The sequence below is a fragment of the Dama dama genome, chromosome 24 (assembly GCF_033118175.1).
Source record: "Dama dama isolate Ldn47 chromosome 24, ASM3311817v1, whole genome shotgun sequence".
NCBI lineage: Eukaryota > Metazoa > Chordata > Mammalia > Artiodactyla > Cervidae > Dama > Dama dama.
The window spans coordinates 60,369,080-60,381,498 of NC_083704.1; the positions used below are offsets into that span (position 1 = coordinate 60,369,080).

The 12,419-nt window shown below is 42.5% G+C and overlaps 1 protein-coding gene across 1 annotated transcript; it reads left to right on the forward strand.

The window, feature by feature from the left end:
- The first annotated feature begins 73 nt into the window (after window positions 1-73).
- Window positions 74-10,004, forward strand: MBD4 (methyl-CpG binding domain 4, DNA glycosylase). Its single transcript, XM_061128899.1, has 8 exons — window positions 74-379; window positions 1,914-2,140; window positions 2,560-3,353; window positions 6,041-6,115; window positions 6,193-6,327; window positions 7,315-7,464; window positions 7,942-8,045; window positions 9,271-10,004. Exons 1-8 carry the CDS (start codon window positions 287-289, stop codon window positions 9,346-9,348), a joined length of 1,656 nt encoding a protein of 551 aa, XP_060984882.1. The 5' UTR covers window positions 74-286; the 3' UTR covers window positions 9,349-10,004.
- The last annotated feature ends 2,415 nt before the right edge of the window (window positions 10,005-12,419 follow it).

The window sequence follows — 12,419 nt, forward strand, 5'->3', positions numbered from 1 at the left end:
GGCACGCCGGCACGGGAACCTAGAGGCGTCCGCGATTGGTCGGAACGGTGCGTCTTCCTCGACGAAGGATTTGATTGGCTGAGCCGCAGAAATGGTGGCTGCGGTCTAGGGGGCGGCCGGAAGGCTGCAGAGGAATCAGACAGGCTTTCACTGCGCTCATCTGTTGATTCCAGCCTGGTGCTCCGAACTGAAGAGGTTTTCATTTCTTACTCCGCTGCACTCCCAGAGCGACGCACCCTCTTGGCCTGTTGCTGCCGCCGGAGCCCGCTTGAGGGGCACGTCTGGGATGGAGAGTCCGAGCCTGGGGGACTGCGGAACTGCCCCCTTGGTCGTCGACTGTGAGCGCCTAGTCCCAGACCGGCTGTGTGACCTCCGGCAAGTCATTGTCCCCTTTCGGGCCTCTGCTTCACCACCTGTAAAATGAGAATGGGGCGGGGTGAGGGGTGGGGAGTAGAAGGTGGCTGGGCCTTTCTCAGCTAGGGTGGGTGCAGCCTTGGAGGCCGGCAGAGTTAATTCCTGCTAGCAGGGGCTGGACGAGGGAGCAGGGAGGTTTTCTGGTGCAAGGAGATGACTGCCTGGGAGTCAGTCAGTCATCTGACTGGAGGATCATCAGTCATCGTCGTCATCAGTCATCTTGAGGATACGAGGAAGACCTTGGAGGAGATGTGTTAAGCAGCCAGCAGCGCCCCAGAAATGGATACTGTGAGAAAGTAACACAGGAAGCTGCAGTCATTGTTTGAGTACTTGTGTATGTGCGGGGTGAGGCTAAGATGACTTACCTAACCCCCCCCCCCCAAATATAATCTTCAGAACTACCTTAAAAGAGGTATCACCTCCTTTTTACAGATAGATAAACAGACTTTGAGAGGTTAAGTAACTTGCTCTTGGATCACACAGGTAGTAAATGGAAAAGCTGGGATTTGAATCCATTCTGTTGATTTTAAAGTTTGTGCTGTTTTCACCAGGATTCAGTTTGCTTTTCACCAAAACTGAACGGTGAAATTTCTCAAGATCCACCCATATTCCACAAATTATTTAACCCCAAATTGCATCGGAAGACCTTTATTCTAATCCTAGTTAATCACTGATTCATGCTTAGTTTCCCTGTTTGTAGAAAAGAAGTTGGTTAGACAGACATCTCTAGACACTCATCCAACTTTGAAAATGTATGATTGAATGATTAGGATACCCTCTACTGAAGTTTTTCGACAGTAGTACAGGAACAGAAGTATTAGACCAAGATTTAAGTAGACGTGGGTTCTGGAATCTTTTCTGCAAGTAAAAATCTTCCTGTCACTCAGTTTTATCAATAAAATAAGAGTAATCCTTATCCTACCTACCTTAACAAGGTTATCAGATCAAGAATGAATGAGAATTTGAAAATTCTATATCAGAAGTTCTTTACCTTTTTGAGGGCTACAACTTCTGATGAAAGTAATAGATACTTTCCCACCACCCCCAAAACGCACATATATTAAAAATTTTACCTCACTTATTTGGGGGGGAGGGTGAAAGAGGCTGTCTCACTAACTCTTTTAAGCCTTTCTGTGTATCCCCAGGTTAAAAACTTGGCTCTTGGTTCATATGTTTCAATTTATGCCAAGTGTCACCAGAAACCTATATAATGGCGCTATTCAATGATTAACAAAAAAATTTTTTTTCTAGCAAAGTGCTTGAGTTTTTCATTGTGCAGTGATTTCCAACCCTTTTTAACCCATATTGGAGGACAGGAAGGTGTTGAGAAATAGGAAGATACTCTCATAGCGTGACTGATCCATACTGACTCTAACCTCTCCCATAGTCCATGTAGTTCCTTCTCTGTCACTGACTGAAACTGAATAAGCAGAATCAAATTAATTTTAAATGAGCTAATCACTTGCCCTTTGTTTTTTGTTTTTTTTTTTTTCAGGGAGGAAGATGTTGCTCTGGGGTCAGAGAGAGTGGGAGAGGATGAAAAACAAATGGGGATGAAAAGCAGCAGTGATTGTAATCCCCCACTACAAGAGCCTATTGCTTCTGCTCAATCTGGTGGGAATGCAGTGACAGAGTGCCGAAAGTCTGTACCATGTGGATGGGAAAGAGTTGTGAAGCAAAGGTTATCTGGGAAAACAGCAGGCAAATACGACATATATTTCATCAGGTGAGCATGCAAGGTCGTAAAGACAGTACAGCCAATAATTTTGTCTAGACGGATGGTAGGGAAGCATAGCAGAAATTTTGACTTTTTTCTGTCTTTAGCATAAAACCATCATGGATTCTGTTCCTTCATTGTCACTGGTTAGTTATAGCCAGTGAGCTGGGGACAAATACTTAACCTTTTCTCCTACTTCGAATGGTTACTGGTAAGACTGCACTTGAATTATATTTGTAAAATTGTATTTTATTATCAAAGAGGAAGCTATTTAAAAGCACCATTTTAGCAGTTTTTTATTTTAAATAGCAAATGTCCATGGCAAAATTTGGAGATTACTAAAAAAAAAAATCTGAAACGTGACCCAGTTCTTTTTAAAAATCACTTTTATTTACTAGCAGTAAGTGTTCTTTAATATCATTTTCTAGCCCACAGGGACAGAAGTTCAGATCCAAAAGTTCACTTGTTAATTATCTTCACCAAAGTGGAGAGACTACTCTTAAGCCAGAAGACTTTGATTTTAGTGTACGTCCTGAAAGGAGCATCAAGTCAGGATGTAAAGACCGAAACACAGCAGCTCTGACATCCCAACTGCAAAACCAAAGTAACAGTTCAAACCGGAACCTCAGGACACAAAGCAGGTGGAAAAAAGATGCGTTACCCCTGCCAAGTGCTAGTTTGGAATTGCAGGATAGCGGAGAACTACCTAACTTGAAAGAAGATGAGGGTGTTCATGATATTGCCTCCAGAAAGGTTAGAAAGTCCAAAAGAAAGGTGACTGTTTTGAAAGAGATTCAAACTAAGAAAACAAGATGCTGTGAGAGTCTTCCAGATCCTGTCCAAAGTAACGGGGAGTCTCAGAGTGAACCTGCTGCGCAGGAAAGTTACCCTGAGGGTACTTGGATCTCTGATGCCAGAGCCAGCGACCAGGCCCTCAGTGTGACCACTGAAGAGGAGAGGCTTGGTAAAAAAAAATCGTCGTGTTTGGAACCAAATGTTGAGCAGATCCCTTCTGGCATCGTAAGCAAATTATGTTCAGCCAAAGAAGCGGAACCCAACAATAAGTGTGAGGACACCTTTTTAGAATCTGAGGAAATAAGAACCAAAGTAGAAGCTGGAGAGAGGAAGGAGCATTTACATATGGACATTTCAGAAGGTGGCTCTGAAACAGAGGACAGCTCACAAACAGAGAAAAACCCTACGTCTGCGAAAGTATCCCAAGGTATTCAGTGCGCTAAAGTGCTGTGAAATGCGCGATGAGGAGTTTGCACTTCCTGCCTGTAGCCAGTTAGGATGTGGGAATAGAATGAAGTTCTTGAGCCATGTTATCAGATACACCCCGCCAGTTGGTCCTAGTGCTTGGTCTAACTGGTGTTTAAGCCCTTTGGCATGGCAGAGAAGGAGTGGCGGGCTGCCATCTTGATGACCCCAGCAGGGGACAGTTGTGCCACAGACAGTTGCTACCGTGGCTCCCTAGTACATCACCTGGGACTCTCGTCAACAGTGCTCTCCCTTCTTCCCTTTTGTCCACCCAGTAATCTTATAACGTTGGAGGGGAAAAAAAGGCTTCCCTTGTGAGGTCTGAGGAAGACTCCTTTTATACATAAACTGTTTGAGATTAGCCACTATCTTCTCTTGTTACTTATTACTGATATGTGACTTCCAGTTTAATTTTGCATGTATCATAATTTTGCATGTATCACAATCATTTTTATTTTCTGTTGTAATGGTATTCTAAAATGCTTTAGAGCTCTAAATAATTCAAAACTAATCACATAGTTCATCTATTATTTGTAATATGCTCTTGATACAGAGTTCAGAGCTTAGCAGTTTTGCCTTTATGATACTTCAGTGAATAGGAGATGAAAAGGAGACCTTTGAGCAGCCCTCTCTTAGTTATTCATTATGCCATTATGATATAATGAATAACTCCTTTAAAGAAGAATAGTAATTTTACTTAAAGTCCTATGGGGAGACAGCGTGGGACAGACCCGTAGAGCAGGTGGTTAGACTTGGTTCCTTCTCTTAGTCCTCGTCATGGTTTTATTATGTCTTTGCTCTGCCTGGAGTTTCTCTGCCTTAAATAGAAGATGACCACATACACCTAGGAACTGCATAAAAATTCTTCAAATCTGCCCATTAAAGACCTTGAGCATCCTAAAGTCTTGAAGTTTATGTAGGTTTATTGTTAGTACAATGAGCAAATAAAATATTGAAAACATCCTTTAGTGACTAAAATGCAAGTATTCTATTCATCGAGTGCATAAAGTCTATTCTTAACATGAAATGATATGTTTACTGTAGGTAATACTAGGTGTCTGACGGAGTAGTAAAGACTTTCCCATTGTCTTAGTTATAAACTGCCAAGTGAACTGAAGTTAGTCTCCTATTAATAAGAAAGCTTAGACAGCATATACTTATAGGAATCCGCAGAAGAAATTAGCAAGTAGGTAGTAAGAGCAGTTTCCGTTGTTCTCTTTTTACTTTCCACTGGGCTTTGCCTATTCAGCAGAGAAGGCAATGGCACCCCACTCCAGTACTCTTGCCTGGAAAATCCCATGGACGGAGGAGCCTGGTAGGCTGCAGTCCATGGGGTTGCGAAGAGTCAGACATGACTGAGTGACTTCACTTTCACTTTTCACTTTCATGCATTGGAGAAGGAAATGGCAACCCACTCCAGTGTTCTTGCCTGGAGAATCCCAGGGACGGGGTCGCACAGAGTCGGACACGACTGAAGTGACTTAACAGGAGCAGCAGTTGCCTATTCAAGCAAGAATAGCAAAAAACCCCAGACTGATTACCTGGAGACATGGATACATATCCCAATCTATAGTCAATCTCGCTGTTGTTCAGATAGTTGCTTAATTTCTAAGCCTTAAGAGTCTTCACCTGTAAAATACAAGCAGTAACCCTTACTAGTCCTGTTTTTCACATCATGAATGTTGTAAAGTAAAATGGGAAGTGAAAAAGATGGCTTCACGCTAGACAAACACAAGGTATTATTAACTGACATGCAAATTTAGAGGGTATGGCTCTAGGGATTATTAAATGAGATGATTTTAGAAACTTGAGAAGCCTAACAATGGTGGTTAAAGAGTCTTTGTTAAATTGAACATCCCAATGGATAGTAGCCTCCGGTGTCGTAAGGTCCAAATCTTTGGACTTTTCTGCAGGTTCTGTTTTGTGTGTATCCTTTTTTGTTGTTTTCCTGATAAAAGTATTCACTGCAGAATTTTTGAAAAATACAGAAAATTACAAGAAAAGTTAACAACAACCATTATATCATTTTGGTTTATTTCCTTCTATTCGGTATCATATTTTTTCTTTTTTTTTAAATTGGAATCGTGTTGAGTATTGCTTTTTTCACGTAAAAATTAATGACATGGGAAAAAATTCATGATCTAGTCTTAAAATATTTTAATGACCACATTGTACAAATATCATAATTTAAAATATTCTATATTATTTCCAGTTTCTGAAAATAGTGAACTCCGAACATAAATCAAAGAGAACTAGTATAACAGAGTGGTTAAAGGCATGGACTCAGGAGCCAGGTTGCCTGGATTAGAATTTCAGCTCTAACCACTAATTAAATAGAACAAAGAAGTATAGCTAATGAGAAAAAAAAAAGAATTTCAGCTCTGACACTTACTAGCTGTGTGACTTTGGGCAAGTTACCTAGCTTCTCTGTTCCTCAATTTCCCTATCTTCAAAGTGGAGGTAAAATCGTACCTGCCTAGCTCCTAGGTCATTAGTAGGATCAAATTGGTTAATTTTTGTGAAGCTCTTAAATAGCGCCTGGGACATTCTAAATGCATTATAGTAGTAGTGTGTTGTTATTTGCAGTCCTGAATATTTCTGTAGACTGAACCATAGATTCTGTAAACAATGTTCACTCTTCCATTTCAGAAGACACCATCCCACGGACACAAATAGAAAAAAGGAAAACAAGCCTGTATTTTTCCAGCAAATACAACAAAGAAGGTATCCCTTTTTCCATCAGAAAGCCAGACTTTAAATCCGTTTCAGGTGCTCAGCCCTGATACTGTGTGTTTGTTTAGCTCTTAGCCCCCCACGACGCAAGGCCTTTAAGAAGTGGACGCCTCCACGGTCACCTTTTAATCTCGTCCAGGAAACTCTTTTTCACGATCCATGGAAGCTCCTCATTGCAACTATATTTCTCAATCGAACCACAGGTTTGTGGATTCTTTTCATCTTTGTCTTTAGTAGAGACTGTGTGTTGAGGAGAATTGGTTAGGCGGCCTGGCCTCAGGTTTGATTTTTACCTCAGGTGAGGCCTCCTTTTAATCCTCAAATTTTTCACCTGTGAGAAAGTTAGACTAGATAACCTCCAGCAGCTTTTTTTGTTTTTTTAATAATTAAATTTACTTTTAATTGAAAGATAATTGCTTTCCAGTACTATGTCTGTGTCTCTATTACCAGCCTTTTTTTGCATTAAGGAGCAAATTGTCATTTATTTTCTGCTTCCAAATTATTTTTGGTCATCAGTGAAAATCAGTTACTTAAGATTCCTCATCTCTCTGTCATGTATAAATGCACTTCTTTTTCATTGGATGCTTTCTTTAATGTCAGTGGCGTGTTTGTGTTAGATGTGCTTTTACACTAGTTCTCTGATGATCTGATTATTTAAACACTGACATCGTGCAAGGCCAGGTTTCAGCATAGCCTGGACAACTAACCAAATAGGTTAATGATGTTAGGTATCGACCCTGAAAGTGGTTGCTGTTTATTTAGATAATGTCTTCTCGTTCATGCTTGATTGCTCAGTCGTGTCCGACTCTTTGCGACTCCATAAACAGTAGCCCGCCAGGCTTCTCTGCCCATGGGATTCTCCAGGCAAGAATACGGGAGTGGGTTGTCATTCACTTCTCCAGGGGATCTTCCCGACCCAGGGGTTGAACCCAGGTCTCCCACATTGCAGGCAGATTCTTTACCATCTGAGGCACCCGGGCACGTTTCATATAGAGAGTGTTTTTTGTTTTCATTCTTTCTTTCTTGTTAAACCACCGATTAGAAGACATTGGTTTCCCAGGTGGCTCAATGGAGATGCAAGAGACACTTTTCACTTCACTTTGATGTGAGATTTATAGATAAGGAAGTACCTGCACCTAAAATCAACCCATCCAGAGGCATGTAATTGCATCCTTATTTTTACTTCCCAGGCAAAATGGCCATCCCTGTGCTCTGGCAGTTTCTGGAGAAGTACCCTTCCGCTGAGGCAGCAAGGACCGCAGACTGGAGAGATGTTTCAGAACTTCTTAAGCCTCTTGGTCTCTACGATCATCGAGCAAAAACCATTATCAAGTTCTCCGGTAACTTTACCCATACATCCAAAGGAGAAAACATAAAAATGTGCCTATTTAAGAGAGGGCCGTACCTTAAATTTTAATGTTTTCAGTTGTGACATTAATAGAGATCTTTCCTCCCAAGTTCTGAAGGCATTTGAAAATTGTTCGCCTGCCCCAAACCACGGTCTCCCACTGACCCAGGAGGTAGATCTTTGCCCAGCGCTGGGTCAGGCCGTGTGAGCAAGATTAGAGGAAGAAGGCAGGGAAGCAGAAAGCCCAGCTGACCTCGGGATGTTCCCTCTGTCCAGTTAGCCCAGCTCAAAACAATAGAGATGAGTTCATGGCAGACAGCAGAGCCGACAGGACTTGGCTCTGCAGGAATTCAGAAGGAAGCAGTCACCACTGAGGCTATTAGGAGACATGCTTTCCCGTCCCTTTCTCCTTTTTAGGGAAAGGATTTTTCTAGAGGCTAACCTGATGTGTGGGGTGTTGTGTTCTCAGATGAATATCTGACAAAGCAGTGGAGGTACCCGATCGAGCTTCACGGGATTGGCAAATACGGCAATGACTCCTACCGAATTTTTTGCGTCAATGAATGGAAGCAGGTAAGGCCCAGCTCCAGCACATTTTGTCTCTGGGGCAAAATAAGTCCACCATGGTGGTTCAAACTATTTCTTGGACATAACTCACCATTACGGTCACAACCAATTTCACTCCAAGCTGGAGGGGTAGTGGTGGCTTGGGGTTTATTGACAGCAGGAGAGGGTCTAGAGGTTTTCCCAAGTTCATGAAGACTCCCTGGCCTCTGAGTGACCCGCATTGGTGTGCCTCTTCTGGGCCTGTTCCTGTCGTTCCCATTCACATACCGTCTCCAGGCCCGATGTTGTTTTCCTCATGTCACAGTCGTACTCGCCGTCACAAGCCCACCCCTGAAGGACAGCAGGCAGGTTTGGATTAGGTGGTCTCAGTTTGTATGGACGATGGGTCCTTCGTCAGCTACCTGTTCTGTCGAACATGCCCAGCCTGCAGGCATCCGGGAGGCATCCTGGCCGCCTGTAGGCAGTGCCTCAGAGCCTGGCACACTGCCCCCTCGGTCTGTGACTTGCCCTGAAGCGTTTAGCTGCTCGGTCTGGCCAAGCCCAGCCCTGCTTTACCCTTTGTTGTGACCTGAGCAGGTCGTTTAAAACTCTCAGGGTCTACAACCTCCTTCTGGAAAAACAGCCTATTAATGTTTGACTCACATTATCACCACCTCACACACTGAGTCCTGGGGAAGATCATTTCCAAACTGGAAAGTATCTTGTAAACTGTGAATGATTCCTTTGATGTAAGATAGAATTCTAAACATTTGTGAATCCTGTTAGATTACAGATTATTATAATTTTTCAGGTATATCATCATACGGTGTTCCCCCACTGTATCTTTTTTTCTTTTAACAATTTTTATTTATTTTACTTACTTATTTTTGGCTGCACTGGGTCTTCACTGCCTTGTGCGGTCTTTCTCTGGTTGTGATGAATGGGTGCTAGCCTTCATTGCGGTATATGGGCTTCTCGTTACACCAACTTCTCTTGTTATAGAGCACAGGCTCTAGGGTGCGTGGACTTCAGTAGTTGTGGTGTGTGGGTTTAGTTGCTCTGCATGTGGGATCTTCCCAGACCAGGGATCAAACCTATGTCCCCTTCATTGGCAGGTGGATTCTTATCCACTGCGCCACCAGAGAAAACACACCCCCACCACCACCACTATATCTTTTAAAAGCAAATTTAATAAATGCATTTCTGACAAACTTACATAAGGCATCTGTCTTCTGTGTTGTATTTCTTTCAGGTACACCCTGAAGACCATAAGTTAAATAAATATCATGACTGGCTTTGGGAAAATCACGAGAAATTAAGTCTATCTTAAAAAGTCTCTGAAGTTTTCAGACTTGTTTTTTTATACATCGCTTTGCAGTTTGATTCTTCAGAGCTACAGTAAGCACAACCACCTTTCCAGGCATATGGATTTTAATCAGCCCAACTACTACCAACCTACTGTGTGTTTTCTTAATGTGTGTACCACTGGTAGATCTTTGCTCCGGAATGTGCTGGAACATGTTTTAAGAGCTTTTTTTTTTTTTTTTTTTTTTAAAGAAAAAACAAATTGTTATTTGACAACAATCCTAAAAATGTAAATGTATATGACTTTCCAATAATGAAATGTGATTTGAAGTTGGAAAAAAACTCTTCTTAGTTACCAACAATATAAAGCAAATTTGTATCAGCTTTGCTTGAGGGAAGATTAGACTTTCTGCTCTCTTCCTGTAGAAAATGATACCATTGCTTTTCAGTCGCTAAGTTGTGTCCAACTCTGTGCAACCCTGTCGATTGTAAGTCACCAGTCTCCTCTGTCCATGGGGATTCTCCAGGCAGGAATACTGCAGTGGGTTGCCATTTCCTCCTCTAGGGCATCTTCCTGACCCAGGGCGCGAACCTGCATCTCCTGCGTCGGTGGGTGGATTCTTTACAACTGAGCCACTACTAGGGAAGCCCAATTAATAAAAATATTTTTATTAAAAAACACCTTCTGTGAGGGTGATCTGGCTGTGTCATCTGTCACCCCATTGACTGCCAGGGTTGATTTGACTGGTTGGTTGGCTGGGCGAGCTGCACGTTCGGCTGAAGAGGACAACCTTCCCCAATTGAAGAGGACCGTTCTTTGATCAAGGATATGTGAGTAGCTGCACTCACCTGCTAGAACCTCCGAACAAGCTCTCAAGGTCCCTTCGTAGGAGAACATAGTGTATTCAAGCTTCCAAGACTCCAGACACATCCTAAGGAAAAAAAAAAAACTAACCCCCAAGGGAAAATAAGAGTATTTTGTCATCATGAATGTGTGTGTTTTTGATAGAGCCTTTCCTTCTCTTCTTTCTTTCTTTCTTTCTTTTTTTTTTTTTTTTTTTTTTTGACTGTACCGGGTCTTAGCTGCAGTATCTAGTTCCCCAACCAGGAATCGAACCGAGGCCCCCTTCATTGGGAGCACAGAGTCTTAGCCACCAGGGAAGTCCCTGTCATTTTGTATTCTTAGGGACTCTGTTGACTTTTAGGAATTGGAGGTTTGACCCCAGCATCCATTTGATAACCTAGTGTGAATACCTTCCTGCAATTATGTTTCAAAGTCTTGGTTTCTGACTCATGAGTTCACTGTGATCCCCCCATGTGAAAACTCAAGCATTTACCCATCTCTCATCTTCCAGCTGGAGGACAGGACCTTTCTAGTGTTATGCCCTTTTTAATACAGGTATTATCATGGTATAACCCAAATACTAAAACATTTACTTTAGAAGGAACTCACAAAACAAATGAAAATCTTAAGTTATCAAGCCTCAATTATCAATCATTTTAAGGTGAGAGGGTAACAGGCAGGGAGGCCAGGGGAAATAAGCTGCAAGTGTCAGACGTTTTTTCTCTCTTAAGGGGCAGGAGGAAACAAACTACAAGGGTTAAGATTTTTTCCACTTCTCTATCCAAATTTAAAAAGGTTTCCCTTAAAATTGTGTGTTGCCATAATGACACCTGGTTCCACCTGAACTTAACTTTTCGCAAACCTTGAGCTAACCAATGCATTTTTCTTATGGAAATAATTGTCTTAAGCTACGTTAATGTACTATGTATTTACCCTAGACTCTGTCTTCAAGTCAGTTCCACCTAAAGGCCAAACCTTGAGATAACCAATGCATTTTTCTTATGGAAATATTTGTCTTAAGCTATGTTAATGTACCATGTATTTACCCTAGACTCTGTCTTCAAGTCAGTTCCACCTAAAGGCTCAGAACCGACTTGACAAACCAGTATGTTTTACTCATACATTGTTCTCCTAATCTATGTTAATGAAACTGTATATTTGCTTGGAAATCTGCCTTTATTCAAGGTTCATGTCAATGGCTTTATGGCCCGAGAGGACTCACCTGGTGCCAATGTTATCTCAAAATACATGTTGTGGGTGAGGGGCCTGGTGCCATTCTCTAAGTTTGAGACATTTCCTTTCTCTAATGAGCAGACTGCTAGTAGGTATATAACATCCGGCTAAAGACTAGCAAGGGGGCACTCTGCCCCCTTCCGATGTCTATGTCAGAAGCTTTTCTCTGTCTCTTTTATTCTTTAATAAACCTTTATTACACAAAAGCTCTGAGCGATCAAGCCTCGTCACTGGCCCCGGATTGAATTCTTCTGTGGAGGCCAAGAATCCCAGCATCTTACACGGTTCAGCAACAACCTTTCAAAGGCATAATTTGCAAGTTAAGCTGATTGAATAAATGAAAAATAAGTTGTTAGGAAAACTGCTTTTGTTGTAGGGTAGAGTGTGAACAGAACAAGGAAACACTGTGCTCCAGAGCACTGGTTGTTTCCACTTCAGTGAATGAGTTCCATTTTTTAGAGAACGATGGATTTTGAACAGAGCGGGAAAACTGGCCACACATACATCCGCAAGGCAAGCATCCACTGCATAACCTCCCATCACAGTTTTACGTAACAGACACCAGAGTAGCAGTCACTAAGTGCGAAGGTCTGTGCTGGGTAGGGACATAAAGATGAAAAGGCTCTGTAGGGACCCTCACAGGAGAGAGAAAGGTATAAACAATAATGAAAAGAACAGAAGGGGTAAGGTGTGGGGACAAGGCGCCCAACACTGCGGTGAAAAGTCTAGAGGGTCCCCTGCAACCCTGGCCGCAGCTGAGGTCGGAGGGTAGGGCAGGCACCAAACTTTGGGTTCAGGGGTGGCGGGGCCCAGGTCCCATCCCAGCACCTCCATCAGGATTGTGGGCCTGTGGACTTTGCAGGGAAGCTCCGCATCAGGAGCTCAGGCTATAGCAAGCCCTGCCTTTTCCCTTTTCCTGCAGATGACCTGGTCTCTGTACCTGTTCCCTCATCTCTTGAGAATGGGTCAGTTATGATTATTAAGTCAATATACGAAATAGTTTACATGGTGTCTGGCTT

Coding starts and splice junctions, on each gene's coding strand:
- MBD4 (XM_061128899.1), top strand. CDS start 287: ATGGAGAGTCCGAGCCTGGGGGACTGCGGAACTGCCCCCTTGGTCGTC. Junction 2,141..2,559: donor TACGACATATATTTCATCAG/GTGAGCATGCAA, acceptor ATCATTTTCTAG/CCCACAGGGACAGAAGTTCA. Junction 6,116..6,192: donor CAGCAAATACAACAAAGAAG/GTATCCCTTTTT, acceptor GTGTTTGTTTAG/CTCTTAGCCCCCCACGACGC.